Source organism: Diadema antillarum, unplaced genomic scaffold, assembly GCF_040938485.1.
Source record: "Diadema antillarum isolate AM-2024a unplaced genomic scaffold, OU_Dant_1.0 scf00000078, whole genome shotgun sequence".
NCBI lineage: Eukaryota > Metazoa > Echinodermata > Echinoidea > Diadematoida > Diadematidae > Diadema > Diadema antillarum.
This window is the reverse complement of record NW_027270967.1, coordinates 1100577-1119043: the sequence shown is the minus strand read 5'-3', so window position 1 is coordinate 1119043 and position 18467 is coordinate 1100577. Positions and strand designations below refer to the sequence as shown.

At 36.6% G+C, this 18467-nt stretch overlaps 1 protein-coding gene across 1 annotated transcript in view; it reads right to left on the bottom strand.

Annotated features, from left to right (window-relative positions):
* LOC139717602 (gamma-secretase-activating protein-like) overlaps positions 1-15888 on the bottom strand; it is a 31194-nt gene extending 15306 nt beyond the window's left edge. The window contains exons 1-9 of the mRNA XM_071629111.1: positions 15821-15888; positions 11192-11409; positions 9329-9486; positions 8647-8800; positions 7783-7962; positions 4533-4582; positions 2910-3095; positions 2273-2316; positions 588-628 (exon numbers count right to left, since the gene is read on the bottom strand). Of these exons, the coding sequence (XP_071485212.1) occupies positions 588-628; positions 2273-2316; positions 2910-3095; positions 4533-4582; positions 7783-7962; positions 8647-8800; positions 9329-9486; positions 11192-11273 (895 nt within the window). The 5' untranslated portion in view covers positions 11274-11409; positions 15821-15888. The remainder of the gene's footprint in view (positions 1-587; positions 629-2272; positions 2317-2909; positions 3096-4532; positions 4583-7782; positions 7963-8646; positions 8801-9328; positions 9487-11191; positions 11410-15820) is intronic.
* Positions 15889-18467: the final 2579 nt, after the last annotated feature.

The window sequence follows — 18467 nt, the reverse complement described above, 5'->3', positions numbered from 1 at the left end:
CATTTCAACAGACATCATCCTTCAAAATGCTTATCTTAATTGACAAAATCCCGAATCACTGCAAGTGTTGTAATTATATTTCTTCTACACAGCTTTAATATACATAAAAATGTGGAACTGTGAAATAAACGGATCTACAGACATAAATAGAAACGTGCCATGCACAGTATATGTTCATCTGATGTCCATGAAACTCTTTTATCTGCAATAAGTGATATCACACAAATATCTTCCATTCTTTTCACATCTACCAGGATATAACATTTTCTACAAGTTAGTGTATTACAATGCATATTATTGACCTCATCAAAATTTCTATAGTGTGGTAAGGACAAATTTCTGTTTTTTGTCATGGTTTAAAAAACAAAGGTGAAACCTATTAAAAGGTTGCACGGTCTATCATATAACAAGGGTTAGAATCATGTTACAATGATTTGCATAGAAAAAAATATATGTACATATATATCTATACATTTATATTCTTATTTATTCATTTAATACATTGAAAACACTAAAGTGACATCATCATTCTTGTGTGGAACAAAAACTGAATATTTCAAAACTGAAAGTTTAAAGGGGTACAATACCTGAGACAGTATTTCTCAAAGATGGCAGTTCATATGAAGTACTCCTGTTCACAGATAATGACAAAATAAGAAAGTAAGGATTTGCTACTATTGGGTTAGAGGTATGATGTAGGTAAATTCAAACTCACACACATCTATGAATCTGACATATCTGGTCCACATTCCCTTGCATATTGAATTCAAATTTGAAGACTGTCATGGGCTATAGGAACCCTTAAATAGTTTAATCACAAGGACATGACTGCCAACTTTAATACATGGAAATGCATAAGTGAAAACTGCTGAAATACAATGAGTCTTCCCACACTTTCTTCACAATGTGCATCATTTCATTTACACACATACTCTTCTGTGACAGATCTTAAAATTGATTGGACCACACTGTGGACCAAACAATCCGATTCCCTTGCCATGCAGTAAGCAGCCATCTTTCTGCAAACCTTTCCAATTTTAATCAAACAGAGTCATCTTCACATGTTGCTTATGTAAACCACGTCAACCACATGTAAACTCCAACATTATTTAACGAATCTCAGAGGCACTAGAATCACTGATGTTATAGTTGAAATCTAAGTTATAGAAATACATTGCCAATAAAGTCTGATGGTCACTGTACCAAATAAACAATTTCTGTGTTATTGAATGACTGCTCGTGTAGTAATTACCAGTTTTGTTCTGTTTTTTTTTAAACCCTTAATCACCAGTTTTTGACATGATCACTTAAAGTCATAATTAGATTACAGTATTACTCCTTTATCTTAAAGTACTGAAGGAAAATGCCCCTGGCATGTGAAGAAATTTCAGGCAAATTCAAGATAAACTTTTCCTCTTTTAAGTCACCACATCACGTTTTGAGGCATACTTAATGAATCATGATACCCTATAACAATATGCAATATGCAGGGCTCAACACTAACAGTAGCCCGGTGGCCTGGGGCCACCAAAAATGAAAGTCGGGCCACCAAAATTTTTTGAAAAGTATGTCAATAAATTCGTAACTTTTTGCGCCGGAAATTAGCAGTTAAATTTGTTCAAAGGATGGATGAAAAGGACTGAATGAATGCCTGAGAGTGAGTGTTGCAAGTTTGTTGAAGTTTATTTATGAGTAGATATGTCCAACTTCTAATTCTTACTATCATAAATCTTAAATATTTGACTCATTAAAAAAAAAGGATTTTTATTGTTTTTTATTGTTTTTTTTGGGGGGGGAGGGGGACACCAAATTTTTCTCTCGGGCCACCAAAAATTTGAAATTTAGGATTTTGGTGGCCCCATCGGGCCACCAAACAAAAAAGTTAGTGTCGAGCTCTGCAATATGGGTAAAGCCGTGACCATGAAATATTACAGTGACGCATCCCCCATACAAGTTTTTCTACATTTGGTATAAATTTGCATGAGCCAGCATATATACTGTACCATACCATATGCAAGTATGCATCAGGATTGATTGGCCCATCAAAAACAAACAAACAAACAAATATACACACATATAGAAAAAAAAAATAATAATAATGTGGAAGATGCAGTTCTAAAGGTGATTTTTGTAAATAATGCTAAGATACGAATCTGTCACTTACGAATACTGTTATGCAACCAATGCTACAAACAATGAGAAATGACACATGCGATATGAAAAATGCTACAAATAATGGAAAAAAATAGATGAAGTGAAAATTACTACACACCTGCTGGATGGCCATTTGATGTCTGGAGGAAGATCCATTTCCATCTACACAGGGACATAAAACATTATCAATTCCAATGAGATATAAAGTAATTGTGACGGGCACATAGTGAAACAATAACACTAAACACTGATTAACTGACAGTTCGGTCTAATCTTCCCTTGCAAATCAAGTTCAGAGTGGAAACTGGGCAAATCTGCCTCATAAAGCATTTGCAGTCAAATTGATAACGTGAAGTCTACAAGATCAATGGCAATATTCTAAGTTTTCTGCCCCTTCCCCAATGAAACAGAGATAACGAGATAACAAAGTCATGGATAAAAAAAAAAACAAGTTAAGTGAATAGTCAAGTCTCTTGTGCCACTGCTGTCAATGTTCAATTGTAAGTTCGATTCTCCTTCACGTATCACTCCTTATGATGAAAAAAACAAAATCCTTTGATATAAAGATGCAGAGAACATACGGATCAGTCTCTTTACAACCAGGTCATGAAAATTATTCTGACAAGGAAGGGTTTATTTTCAGATGTATTGAACAAAAATTCTGTTTCCATATCCTAAAAGCACAACTGTTACAAGCTTCTCATGTTAGCTTATTTAGCTTATCAAAGCAAGAAGGCTGCAACTCCCTTCCTCACCATTTTTGTAAATGTGGTCTGTGACCCTTGACCTAAGAACTCAAAGCACCGAAAGACGGCGGGTAGTTCTGGCTCGTTGGCAGTGCGAGTCCGTGGAAGTACGACAAAGAGCCGCTGCGTGGGGGCGTCCCACTGGGCCCAGAGGAATCGGCTGACTACTGGTTGGGCATCAGGAGGGCCACTGATCTGAAAAACGCAGAGTCAAAGGTCAAACCTTCAGGTCCTATGGGAATATTTCTTCAGAAAGAATTGATCATCTTTACTTCATCAAATTGGTCATCTTCAAATTTCACAGCATACTCTAATATCTGGAAAAAGAAAAGTCAAAATGGTAATGATCCATAGAGACTAAGCCCGAGTAAATTTTGGAGTATTTCATTGGAAATCCATCTAAAGGAGGTTACACCAGAATGCTATGTAAGATTCTGTACAGTATAAAATATATTCCTGTATAAATGTTATCAATGAAGTAACTGCACAGAATTGGGAAAACACTTACCCCGTAGGTCTGACTACTTCCTTATATGCAATGTAGAAATACACGAGCAAACAAATCCCTGTCTACTTGCTGCAGAGTACGAAGGTGTAATGTCATAGCCATTCATATGGCAATGGAAACTGGTTCTATACACCGTCATGTAGCCCAAGTATCGGTTAACACAACAACTGCTAACAATGCTCGTATCTGGTTGGATCTAACCTACTGCCTGAAGCCTTGTGCTTGTATATCTTGTTTAGAACCATATAGCTATACAAAAGACTGTGACATCATCATCTCCGTACTCTATAATTGAAAGAGCATCCCCAAACAATCATCTGCTATGTCACTGGGAACAGGTACAGACTGAGGTACACTCATGAGTTTCATCCCCTGCATCTGTAGCATCCCCCCCCCCCCCCCCACCCCCCGAGTTGCCAGGCAGCAAAATTTGATGATGCCAGTTGCTTGTTTCTACAAAGTATGACTTTCATTTTCCCTTTAGTAGAGGAATTCTCAGAGACTGTTTCTCTGTCTCAGCTCGATAAAAACTAAATAAGCTGCATACATACATTGTAGGTATGCTTCATATCAGGAAGACATTCACAGTACACACATAAATGGAGCAACTCACTGCCATGCATCAAATTGATTTCCCCTCCCTCTCCCACTTACACTAAACTATGGCTGAAATCTGTTATTATCTGGCTAGAGTAAAATACTTTCAGAAGTTGCTTGCCATATACATTCTGTCAAACATTGCAGGGCAATACTTGACTTCAAAACATTATCCCTAGCTCACATCACTCAGTGATTTCCTATTTTGAAAAAAATGGAAGAAACAAATAAACAAACAACATAACAGCTTCCACAATCAAAAGTTCTTACTATGAGCCATTAGATGATTTAAAATAAAACTGGAGCATTTTAATAATTCCACCTTCTTAATTTTGTACACCCATCATTTACCATCCTGCATACAAGCATTCATGATAAAATCTGCTGTTTCTATGACATGGAGGATTTGAAAAAGATGTAAAAAAAATTCCAGCTATCAGATAAATAGAAAGGCAAGATGCCATTGTGTAAAAGTGTTTTTATCTAGCATCAATAGCATTAAGAGTGGGGATGTGACAAATACTTACCATTCTATTATTCCCGATTCTGGCAAGAGGAACTCTATAGAGTCCAATAGCTGTAAAAACCAAGAGAGAATTAAAACCAAAATATGAAAAAAACAAATGAAAAAAACAAAACTCTCATGTCTCAAATCCCTAAAGTTGATTTCAAGATGCTGCAGAAACAAATATGGCTAGATCAAGGTCCAGAATGCAAATCCTTTTCCAAATCAATCTACATTGTATTTCCAAACTTTATGTAAGACATCATCAAATCAATTGTAATCATCACAAGTTGCTTAAACTGGGCAAAGCAAGGCCTGACTCATAATGCAACTAAAGCATTCGTAAGTTGTAGGATATCATAAATCTAGACTACATACTTTCATACACAGAATTCTGTCAGATTGTTGAAGCCTCCGTCACAACCAGCTGTACTTGCAAGTGCGTGCTGTCTACTTGCAAAAACGTGGGCAAAATGTAGGGATCCTTACGTAGTAAGTACTGCCTCAGTACAGATTTTGGAGCACGCAGACATGACGTGGCACTTTTAGGACGTAAGAAACTTTCGCTGCGTTCGGGCTACAGATTCACCCTAAGTACGGATGACATGCGTGCCCTCTACAATCAGCATGCGCACAACGCACTAACTCTGTGAGTCTTTTAAAATTTTCACACCGTCAAGTCGATGGACGAGTGTCATCATTTCGTCTCCAAGATGCCCAAAAAGTAAGTGAAGAAGGGGCCAGCTGCAGCTCAAAAGGCAGCGGATACGGTCTGAGAGGCCCGACAGAAACGAGTCGCTGAAGATGGGAGGGCCAGAGAGGAAGGGGAGCCTGAGAGGAGTGAAGAAGAGTCAGACTATGAAGAATTGGGTACTGTGACAAAGGAGAAGGCCAACTGTTTGTTTCAACCGAAAAAGTACGAGCGTCCGGTCGAGTTTTTCAGGGACAACCCGGCCTCCTACGATAAATCACATCCAAAATACCAGAGCCAGCAAAAGAAAGATAAACTCCTGGACGAGATGGCCAAGGATCTCCAGACAACCAGTAAGTATCCTGATTTTCCATGTGCTGCTTCATATGTTTTGTTTCAGAAGAAACCTGCGTGCTTTCATGCATTACCTCTTTCACTTGTCCAAGTAGGATTGCACTGTATAATGTACCATGAATTATTTGAGCTCCTGGCATTGTCAATATCTTGGAACTTTCTTTTTCTGTTCCACAGGAAGACAGATCCAGGGCTGGTTTAAGAACATAATATGCGAACGTCAGTTGGCAAATTGTACAAGACAAAGTCAGGCCAGGCGTCCCAACCCCTGACAGCCAGGAAGAAGTGGCAACCGAACAACTTCATCTTCCTACGAGCACATATCTTTCCACGGACGTAAACTTTGAAAACAACACCGGTAAGATTTTCTAAAGTTATTGCATGGATAGACATTTGTAGTTTTTAAACATGACAACAAACACAGCTGTACATTTTACTTGTAATACTTAATGGTACAAACATGAAATCATTCATTTCTAAATTTTAGGAGATGTTAATTGAAAGTACATTTATGTGTTAATATACTATTTTCACTTCCAGCTGGAGGAGACAGGATAACAAAGCCAAGCTGAGGAGCCACAACACTTAATCCCACTGGGCCAGCATCTCCACGGCTGTCTGCAAGACCATTAAGCCTTTGGCCAGTAAGAAGTCAAACATCAACGACATTCTTATCAAGTTCTTGGACAGAACCTGGAGTCTCTACGGTGGAATGGGCGGCATCTTGAGGCGGCAGCAGCAGCTGAGACTTCTGAAGAACCTTGAAAGGTCATCTGATACATACCCCCGACATCGGACAGAAAAATCATCACACCCGCACGCACTTACAACATGCCAGAGCGCAGGGACACCATATGTGAGCAGCATGTGTAATTAAGATCTCTGCAAGATAACGTGGCAATCGAATGGAGATTGTACGTTGTAAGCACGTGCAACTCACTTACCATGTGCACGGAACCCCTCATGGCCAGGTGTGGCATGTGGGCCACGTACTTACACCTTGTGCAACCACGTGCGTGACGTGCGAGTGACATGTCTTGATATACTCCCTCCCTGCTCTAGCCACTCCCTTCAAACGATTTTCCAGAAAAAAAAATGTGAATGCCATGGCCTCCGCCAAAAACGTATTGACTACAAATATGTATGGTGGGTTGGGAACAAGGCTTGAATGTCAAGTCATAATGACTGTTTTATTATAAAATTGCACTATGCTGTACACAGGATTACATAAATGATATTTTTATCATCATCATTATTATCATAATTATCATTATCATTATTATTATTATTATCATTATTATTATTATTATTGTTATTATTATTATTATTATTATTATTATTATTGTTATTATTATTATTATTGTTGTTGTTGTTGTTATTATCATTATTATTATTATCATTATTATTATTATTATTATTATTATTATCATTATTATTATTATTATTATTATTATTATTATTATTATTATTATTATTATTATTATTATTATTATTATTATTATTACTATTATTATTATTATTATTATCATTATTATTCATCCGGCAATTCAACATACAATACAAGTGGAAATAGAATACAAACAGAAAATCATATTACATTATACAAAGATTGTGGTGATTCCAGGTGCATGCCACTGGTTGGGGAGTTATTAAGAGTTACATGAGACTTTTAAAACTTACCTCTTTTCACATATATTTACTTTCAACATTTTTTTTTGTGTGTGTGAGTGTTGGTTTCTTATCTAAAGGTTTTAATCACTGTTAACCCGTATACTAGTATAATGAATGAAAATCAAAGTATTGATCTGAATTTCATAAACTAATAAATCCTATCACATTTGCTGGAAGGAACAGCTGCCCATGTGATAAATAACGGCTCAATCAGTAGTACAACCCTTTAGTATGACAATACACATGAATATAACCAGGGAATAATTTTCAAAGTCAAATTTAATAGCAATTTCAGTTGATGAAAAATATCTTCAATGATATCCTGTACACTTCTATGTAAGAAAACTGCCACACAAAAGTTAGTTTGTGTAGCAGTGGTGTAAAAATGCATAGCAAATTGCAATGCGATACCAGGAAAATTATTTCCTGATAACACATGTTAGAAGTTGATTATATGGATGTAGTTAAACATGTCTTTTTTGTGATAAAATTTCTTGGTACTTTGATGTGTGGCATGCTTTAGATCCTCCAGACGGTTCAACCCATGCCAACTTACATTCACTGTGCAGAAAGACCAGGAGTCTGCTGTCCTTGCTGGTTGTGGCTGTCACGTCTGTTGGACCCTGACCGGACCGCGGCCAGAGGAACTGGACATGGAGGAGGGACGTCCTTTCTAGGTTCAGGTCAAAGATGGCATGCTGCGGCTGGATTTCGGCAAGAAAGGCTCTGTACACATCTACCGACACAGATAACAAATTGTGAAAACCTGTTGTGACAAATCTACATCAGTACTGTCAACTCTGCATGATATCTAATACTGACATCCTACCATTATAGTCAAGAACTTCATCACACAAAGCACATTCACTGACTGTAGGTTATGAAATTCACATGTTACTTGGCTTCAATCTTTTATGTGCCCAGAAACTTTTTTTTTAATTTTTTTTATTATTATTTTTTTTTTAATCAGCATTCAGAAATCCATCAAAACTTGACCTAGTTGTTGAATTAGGGTGAAGCAATGTGCCTTAGTCCCACAGGAAGGCCAAGGTGACACAATGGGGACTAAAGGGATAAGGTAATTTCTATTTATTGACAATAATAGTTTCCAGCTCGCATCTGTCTTTGTCAGCAAAGAAAGCATTCCAGACTGTGTGCCAATCGGTGAATAAAGCACAGTGAGTGTTAAAGAGGGAATGGAAAGTATTCACTGTGAGATTTGTGTCTGACTTTATTGTAGCATGGCAATCAAAACTTTTGATACAAAATCAGGACTGGACGGAGGGTGCCAGTCTATCTACAGTACAGCTCACTTGACGTGGACAAGGCAAAAGAGTTGGAAAGGTTTTTTTTTTCTAGATGAGAATAATGATTGACAAAGACTTTGATGGGAGACGGAAGCACGCTGAGCAATCGGTACCTTGTTGCTCACTGACTGACGTGATAGACAGCGCATCATCACCAGTGCGGGCAGGGGCGGGCCTTGTTTCCTTGGAGACGTACGCCAGCACACTGTGCTCCCAGTTGATGGAGCAGCTCACCAGAGGAATCTTGCAGTCATGCACAAACAGGCACTGGGAGAAGATGAAAGAAGAGAAACTTGACTTGCATCATATCAAAGCCAAGAAGAGCCCTACCAATCAGTTTTGCCCTACAAACTTGAAAAACAAACAAACAAACAAACAAAAAATGTTGGTACCAAGGACCAAAAACAGCATGAGAGTGGCACATGTTGCTCATTATCTGTTTAAACCACAATCATAATGAATTTTGCAGTTCATATATCCTGAAGAGAGAAGGTGACTTTCCCCTGGCAGATATCCAGTATCCAGGGAAGTGTCTGCACTGTTCTTTACAATCTGATGACCTTCATTTATTCTGTTTTACAGCTGATCTGGTTTTTGTGATTGAAAAAACAGGATATCAGAGCCATTCAACTTCCTCTTTTAATAGATACATGCAAAACACGCAAATGGTGAAAGGACAGAAAAAGTGCCCAGATTTGTGAACGGCCATGAATGCTAAATGAAAACATGTTTGAAAATGTTTTAAATCCATACTATATATCTATCAGACAAGTGCAGTTTGTATGAAGAACTCACTCTGTTTTTCTGTTCTGCTGGTTCGTAGATGCCAACATGCGTGACCTCTACGTGATTGTCACCAACTTGAGCCAGGTCGTCCCACGTGTAAAGGATTGCCCCATTTCTCTCCTGTCCAACAACCCCCAGGGTTTCTGCCACATCAATATCTTGACCAGCTGGACATTGCAATGATGCCAAAGAGAATAGAATACGAAATAACATTAATTTCTCATCACAAAAATGACTGTACCTAGTGATTCCAAAATGTTGCTAATGCTCTTCAATAGTAACAATATGAGTTGTTTTGATGTTGCACAGTCCCACAGTGTTGGCGTTCAATGCATTTTACAGCATTAGATATTCTACACATATTTCTATACTGTTATCATCACAATAACCTTTTTCCTTTAAGACTTGGAATTTGAGAGTTGGACTTGCAATAAAAAAAATAATAGTAATAAGTTGATTTTAAGAGCAGGAGCCCCCTTTTCACGAAGAAAAGTTAAAGGACTTTGATTTATGCATATTATATACACTGATTATGTCACAGGGCTTTGTCACTTCTAATTGGAAACTTATGTATCTTTCACCTTTTTGTCATAAATAGGTTCATGAGAAAATGAACCAGAGATCATGTTAAACATGTAAGGAGCCTCTGATGATCTCCATACAATGTATATACCATGTAAGTTTTTATGACTGCATGAATGTCAGAAAGTTATAACTGTAACAACAGGGCACGGATCATGCGTTTCTGCTCCATATTTTATCAAGTTTCAGTTCTCTTTTCCATAACCGTATCATTTTTCAATTCAATTACAGTGACTCTTGTGCTTTCATTTCCCTATTGCGATCATGCTTTACGGGCTTCTGGCCAAATCATTGTATACCATCCAAGTCACATGATAGGGAAACCATGTGAAATAAGCATGACATGTAGAACTTGATGTACTCAGGAATGACATGTTGAAATTGAACCTGAGATAGATCACAATGATTAGTCCAGTTTATGACTAAAAAATATAAAGAAATTCTTGTGACTGACACATTGTCTATCATTAGATAAGATATCAAACTGGTAGCAAAGGAAATGACACTGATACTGTAACAGGATGTCGTGGAAAGGGCAATAAGTTGAAAATGACTTGCAGAAGATTATCATTAGACAAGGGTTTATTTGTCTCATTCAATTTTTTCGTTATGAGTGAATATATCTCGTGGTCATTCTGTGGTGTTAGGGATCATTTTGTATCAAATATGGAGCCCAAAAAATACAAAATCTAATATGATAACATTTCTTATATTACTTCTTTGCTCATTGATAGTTATGGCTCTTGACATTACATCTCTTTTTGTGAGAATATCTCATTTTGAACACTTTGTGATGATGCATATTTTCCCTGCAGAGATTTTGCATTTGAGACAAATGCTATAACGCAGGGAAATTTGAGGTGACGTAATGGGGATACAATCTTAAGTCTGATAAATTACAGACAAGTGAAGAGTGATGTCTGAGATCTTTGTCACTACTTCAACTTTCATAACAACAGTTATCTTCTTACACAAGACACAGACATAATATTCTGTGTCAGTGACAGCAGTTGTATTTCATTAAAAAAAAAAAAAATCCTTCATATCTTCACACTTCCACTTGAACATACCTCAGTTACACAGACATTGTGTGACCAGTGAAAAAAAAGAATCAACAATAATAATATATTCACCAAAATCAGCTGACTACACACAAAGCCCACAAAATCAAAACTGGACAAGAGAAAGGAGGATCAGGGCTAATGAGAGATATGAAGGGAGGAAGGCAGTTCAAACGGTCTTTGAATGATTGAGACGATCATGCCAAGAAGATGATCATGCCAAGCTTACCTTCTTTTATTGCCTCGTCCCTCTGACTGAGAACAAAGGGCAGGATGTCTTTTGTGATGTCAAAGGTGCATTCGAAATCCATTTTTTAATCTTTTTTTATTTTTCCACCCAGATGCAGTCTGAATGGGTTCAATGGCAGTGCGATTGGGGTACAATGATCCTCACAGAATCCAGGCTACCTCCTACCACATCAACTTTATAAGAGCTCTCCACATCATCTGCATAGGTTTAGATAACAATAATAGTTTGATTAGTTTACTAGCATTATACATGATACTACTGTATTATGATATCACACTATAAAACGAGGGAGGTTCGCATGCATTTTAATTTCGTGAATTTCGCGAGAGCCAGGATTCTCGAAATTAGAATGCACGTGGAAGTTCTTGTCTACGCTATACTATTATGCATTGGATGTTAATGGCAACTCACGAAAATTTCATGCCGCGAATAAGGCCTTCGGCTCCAATTCACGAAAATTTCAAGCCACAAAAATATCGTGTTTTACAGTAGTTTGATTTTGATATCAGTACTCACAGGAGCAAACTATTTTTGACTGGGCCAAAGATACTTCTTTCATAACAACATTTTCTGAAACAATAAAAAACAATCTGTGTACATCAACATCATTATAGTGGACCATCCCCCTTGTCGTTTCTTCTTTATTCATTCCATTCAATCACTAGTGAGTGTATGTACTTCATTTGACTCATGTGTATGACAGCTTGATTTCAAAAATCATGATCTTTACATTGAAAAAATCAGAGTACTACTGTACCGGTATATGCTAAAATGGATATAAGAATGATACATTCTTATGACAACAACAGTTAAATAAGAGAAAATAAAATATTACAAACTTGCGTGAGAAAGTTTGATCAAATTCCATGGCTTTTATCTAAGTTTATGTGGACCAATGTTTTGAAAATCAAGCCTCATATAGGCTGAAACCCTTCTCAAAATCAAACACTATTTAGACATTTACACCATCTTGGTACCGGGTACATTATGAAAGAAGAATAACGGACAAATATGTTATCTTAATCTACAATATTTTGACAACAATTCAACTGTCATCATCCCCATGTTACCTCGATAAATGTCTACTTTTTGATAGTTTTGCGTCACTTATTACAGTTATTGAGAAAAAAAACTTAACCAACCAAATCAAAAACAATAATACCAATTCCCAGTTCATATCATGACATTCTTAAATCAGATCAGTCAGGTTGTCACTAGAGCAAAACCAAATTAGAAATGGGTATTCATCTCAATACTAAATTTTGGTACAGGGGACAACAGAAGCCATCAGTACTGCAATGAGGACAAAATATTTGTACAAAATATTACTTGTATGACACTATTATGTGTGATCTACACAGTATGACATTTACACTGCTTGATTGATTAAAGGAAATCTTCACAAACATGCAAGGCTTAAATGCAAACATGTCTACCCATGTTTGCTCTGATCATAACACAAACAAAATGGGGGGGGGGGGTGAGTGCAGATAAATATTTAAATGCTGTGCTGGAGTACTTCTGATACCATATACTACAGACGTTGGTGCACCTTTCCCAGGGCAAGGATTAAAGTCTATCTGTTCAGAATCACGACGGAATGACTGAATAGATAAATTTATCACAGTTGTAATCACTATAATACTCATATATGTCTCAAATCCAGAACAATTATGGCATCCTTTGCTTCCCCTTTCTCCCCCTCCTCAAGAAATACTGTAAAGCAAGTGCTAAACTGTAAGTTTATGGGCAAGTCCAAGATAAGGTCCCCTCAGAAGGCAAAATTTCATCTTTGCTCAATATTGACATGTTTGGTATCATTTTAAAGCTTATGAGTTGAAGTTTTGATTTCCATGGAGGAAAAAATTATATTACGTAAATTTATGCAAATTTCAAGGGCTTCATTTGCATAAATGTGAAACACAGCGTTACGTATGGGACATTTATAAAAATTCATATTAATTCAAAGGAAAGCAAATGATATTTGATTAATATGTGGACATAAGAAGTTCATCAAATAGTTTAACTTGGTATGAAAATTTAGGGATTATGCAAATGATTATGCAAATTAGCTCGTGTCCTATCATGAGATGTCCCATACGTAACAAATTGAGGTCATTTTTTTAGGTTTTTTCTGAAATTGCTAAGGTTATATTAATGCCCTTTTGGAAAGTTCTAATTTATTGTTTAGAGAAATTAAATACCACAGAAAAAAGAAAAAACAGTAAAAGTAATATTTTTTATAAGGCATTGAAATAATGTTACGTATGGGACAAATGCGTTACGTATGGGACATCCTCATACATAATGCATGTGAATGCATGTAGCTAGCTGGGAAGGTCTCTCAGTACACAAATGGTCAATCATCCTGAAGAAAGCATCCCAACATTGTCGCTACTTTTTGAGTTATAGACACTTTAAACAATACATGTACTTGACTGAACAATTTTCAGAAAGGGGGAGGGGAAAATGGCAAAATACACAATGAAAAAACAGCATTAAAGGGATGGTATAGTTTTTTTGTAGAAATGGGGATTCAGTTTTCAACATTTAATGAGATGATTGGAAATCAATTGTATGAATTACTAAAGAGCATACAATCCTAAGACTAGAGGAATTCAAAGTTTAGTGATGGAGATCCAATTTGAAATGGTTGTGATATAAATATTTAAAAAGAATATAAAGTAAAATGATTTTTTTTTATTGCAAGTGATACACAAATTGTCCTTATTCAGGTTTCAATAATAGCCACGACAAAATTCATGGGTATACATACTGAGGTGTGACTCGAATCAATGACCTGACTGCTAGACAGACATCATATATCTACTCGATCACTGGGGTTCCACGCAGCAGGTATTGCTTATTTATAAAAATTAATATTTCTTGTGTCAAGTTGTTTTTTATTGAAACGAAATGGCAAACTGCCCTTCATCAATGGAAGTAAACACTTTAAACTATTCAATTTTTCAGTAGTAACTATCCTGATAAAAATAGGGCATACCCCATACTCAGGTTGGTCATGAAAATATAGAATATGATTAAATGTGATTATGATGGTAAATATTTGGGGAATATTGTTCCCTTGTCAATCTGGATCAGTATTTGAGTAGTTTCAACTGATTCCATTTCAATAATTATGCAAAAATTTGTTTATGGGTATTTTACAAAATTATTTTGCAAAATACCCATAAATGTGTCTCTCCACACACTAAACGAATGGGGGACAGAGGGCATGCATACTCAGGTTGGTCATAAAAATATAAAAATATGATTGAATATGATTAGGATGGTGAATATTTCGGGAATATTGTTTCCTTGACAATCTGGATCAGTATTTGAGTAGTTTCAACTGATTTTACTTCAATAATTATGCAAAATACCCATAAACATGGTTCTTCACACACTAAATGAATGGGGGACAAACTGTCCCATACGTAACTGTCCCATACGTAACACGTCATGTCTGTCTTTAATTAGAACCTGTAATTAGAGCTTTTTACCTAATGACACGAAACTTACCTATGATAATCTTGAGTGTTGTGACTTTCATCACAGTGAGTTACAAGTTGTAGAATGAAATACTTTCAGAGAGTTTTGAGGTTGAAAAAAATGTTCAAAAAAACAAAATTTTTCTGGTCCCATACGTAACGGCACATATTTTCTCTTCTAGAATATATATTGTGAAGGTCATTTTTTCTCCATTTTTTGCATGATTATACTTCTCCTAGATATCAATCACCATGATAAAGTTTGATATGATCAAAAGCCATTAACACTATTTTTTCAGGTCATAAAAGTCTCTGAATGTCCCCATACGTAACGCGCGTGTTATCTTGGACTTGCCCTTATCACAAACTGGCCATTGTTATAGTCATGTCATATAAGGAATTTTGGCATTTTTTGTTTGCTCCTCTCCAACTCCCCCCCCCCCCAAAAAAAAAAAAAGATAATCAAATGCTATACACTCCTAAGATACTAAAAGTTGATTAGTAATCTTCATTCAAATATTTCAGATGCCACTCAAAACAAAGTCAAAGACACAAAGAGCTATTGCTGTTAACTGGTAAGATTCCACTGCACAGTATGGCATTCATGTTTAAGGACTGCATAAATCTAAGAATGTCATGGGGGGGGGGGGTGGTGAAGCACACATAACACAAAGTTGGCACAAGTTAGCAAAATGGCACTTGTGCCCACTGAAAGCTAAACTTTTGTATTCCATGAAAATAAAATCTTAAGTAGAAATAAATCTGCATCACAACATGCAATAAGCCTAATACAAAAATTATCTAATATTAGTTGAAAAATGAGCAAAGAAAACGGGATCCCATCGGAATCCATCGGCACAGAAATGAGAAAGGAAAAAAATACAATAGCAAGCATATAAAACACATACACTGTACATATACATGTACAAATGTACAAAGAACTATGACAATTCAGTATACACCATTCCCGCATCAATGATGCATGCAGAGTGCATCTTTTACTCCAACGCACTCCTGCGCTGTTTCACAACACCTTTATTGGAACTCATTCACTTCCCTCCCTCTTCAAACACATGCAGCACCAACTCCAAGGAAAATATTCCATTCAAGAACTTACATCCTGCATAATACGAACACAGGTTCATCAACTTCAAAAATCAGCTCTCACAAGAAGGAGACTTCAGTTTCTCCAGCCAAACCCTTCCCTGGTTGTGTCCAATTTGATCCCTGCGAAACTGTATCTATAGCCAACGAATAGACCACTGTGTCACTTTCAAATGGACTTGACCCATTGTGCAGTGAGGCCAGCTTTACGTGCCCTTTTGGTTAAAACGGTGTCATGAAAATCCAAACAAGCTTATCTTTGCGAAGTTACAAGCATGCTCTGCCAACAGTTAGTAGGTCATCTACAGCGAGAGGCAATGAGTGTGAGCTAAAAACCTGATCAGACGGCAATAACAAGTGGACTCTGACCCAGTTTTACAGTGCAGTTCACAAAGACTGCTTCTGCCATGACATTGCAACAACAAAAGTACTAAGAATAATCCTGTTTAATACAAGTCAATATTGCAGAAGGACGCACGTGATCTGGACTCCAATAAACATGACCACCGCATTACTGGGGGGGGGGGGGGATACATGAACAGAGAACAAGAGAGAGACACAGAGACAGAGACAGATAGATGATTTGGAAGCACAGAACTTTATGTTTCACACATAATATTACTTAAACTAGGTTCAGAAATATAACACAAATAAACCATCTAAGAATTACAGTTCATGTATTTACCGATGATTAATGATTATGACAAGCATTTTCATGAATTCATAATTTACAAAACACTACAAATTAAGAGCCAAAGAATCAAAATTGGTCAGCAAGAAGCAATACATTTCATTACTTAATATAGGGGTCTTGGAGTAATGCGCATTGTGGTGGGGAGGGCGAACTGGGGGGGGGGGGGGGGGGGGGGTAGTGCTCTTTGTTGGTTGGGTCAAAGGTCACTGTTCCTTGCACCAAGTCTCCTTGATTCTGCTGTTAAAAAGTTTCCTAAAAGCTTCAATATTTCATCATGTCTAAACAAGAAAAAAAAAAAATCTTCCCGATGCAATAAAATTTATGAGTGCCTACTGAAATAGATGATGTAACACAAATCAATTACTTTCCTCATACAAGTGTACCTGCATTGCTCTGTTGACGTGTGAATGTTTTTACGTTTTTTAACATTGAGTAAATATGTAATGAATCTTTGCTTTACAACCTATTTTTCACACACTTGTATATCGCGTAGAATACAGTTTTGAAAGTTAATTGCATTTTTTTTTTGCATACCATTTTGTATCCCCCATATTTTTTGCTAAATATTAAAATGAATAAAATAAGTGAAATTAAATATTGGCAGCCCTAGTAGCAGTGTATTTAATATCTAAGCCCATGTCATAAAAAGGATTGAGTAAAAGCAGCAATACTAGTAGAAACATCACTGAACATTGAAGAGGAAAGTCAGAGAATTGATTCAAAAGTTATGAAATGTTAAAATTTTACCACACTTCATGACGTCATTTTTTATTAAAAAATAAAGATAATACAAGGAGAATTCCATTTCTTTTTTTCATAAAAAGTGGACATTCCGTCGACTTGCTGCTGGCATAATATGTCATAGGTAATATCATTCTCCCTGCTTCCTGAATATTGATGATATCAATACTCCTTGCTAGAAAATGAAATTATGTTGCATTTTCTTTATTTTCTTTAAATATTGAAGTCCAAAATGACACTATTAAGTATAGTAAGTCTCCTATCTAGTGAATGATGGCACTGAAACTTTACAAATTTCCGGCTATAGTATAACTAAAGACAGCAAATTGTCTGATTTACCTCAAACTCACATATTAATTATAAAGCTGCTTGAGGCAACATTTATAATTTCCAGCAAGAAATGTTTGATCTATATTTCATCGGATCAAAATAATTCTTTTTTTTTTTTTAAAGTCCCCTCAAACTTTGCTCATAATCTGGTTGGAGCTCGGTGGCTCTTCACTGCAGAGACTGAAGATCTATGAAGATAAAAGTCCATGATATGGTATAGTGAGATCTCATCACGCAAAACAGCTAAGTTTTACTGTCTTGTTATCAATGTATAAAAGAAGGCCTGTGATTTCAATTTACCCTACCCTTGCATCATCGCCACATATAAATAAATACAGGGGTCTAATTATTTTTTTCACGTACACCTCGGTCAAAGGCAGAGCTACCAAGTCTCACGCATTGTAAGTGAGACTCAAGCATTTCAGTCTGTCTCACGATCTCACGCACGACACCCATTTTTCTCACGCATTGGGAGCATAGCTTAAAGGATTAAAGTGAGAGTTGCAATTGAAGGCATAAATATTCCTTTTTGTCTTTCATAACAAGTAAAAAAAAAGTCACTTAAGTATGCACCAGCTTGCACCATTAAGAGCTAAAAAATTGAAAAAAAGCTCCAAACCATGGGAGAGCGGACACCCCCTCCTACACCCTCCCCTCGCTCACGCACATACGCACGTCCCGAGATGATGAGTCATGAAAATCTCACTCAGAACATTTTTTTGAACTTGCCATCTATGCAAAGGGGGCATTCATGGGTGCAACATCTTGTTCAAGATGGAGCTTCATTGTCAGAGGATGGCTCCACTGTCATCTGATTCAGAAATCATACCCAAGAACCCAGGGCATGCAATTCCTGGCGATAGTATAGTATTAGAAGTAACATGGTAAAAAAGCT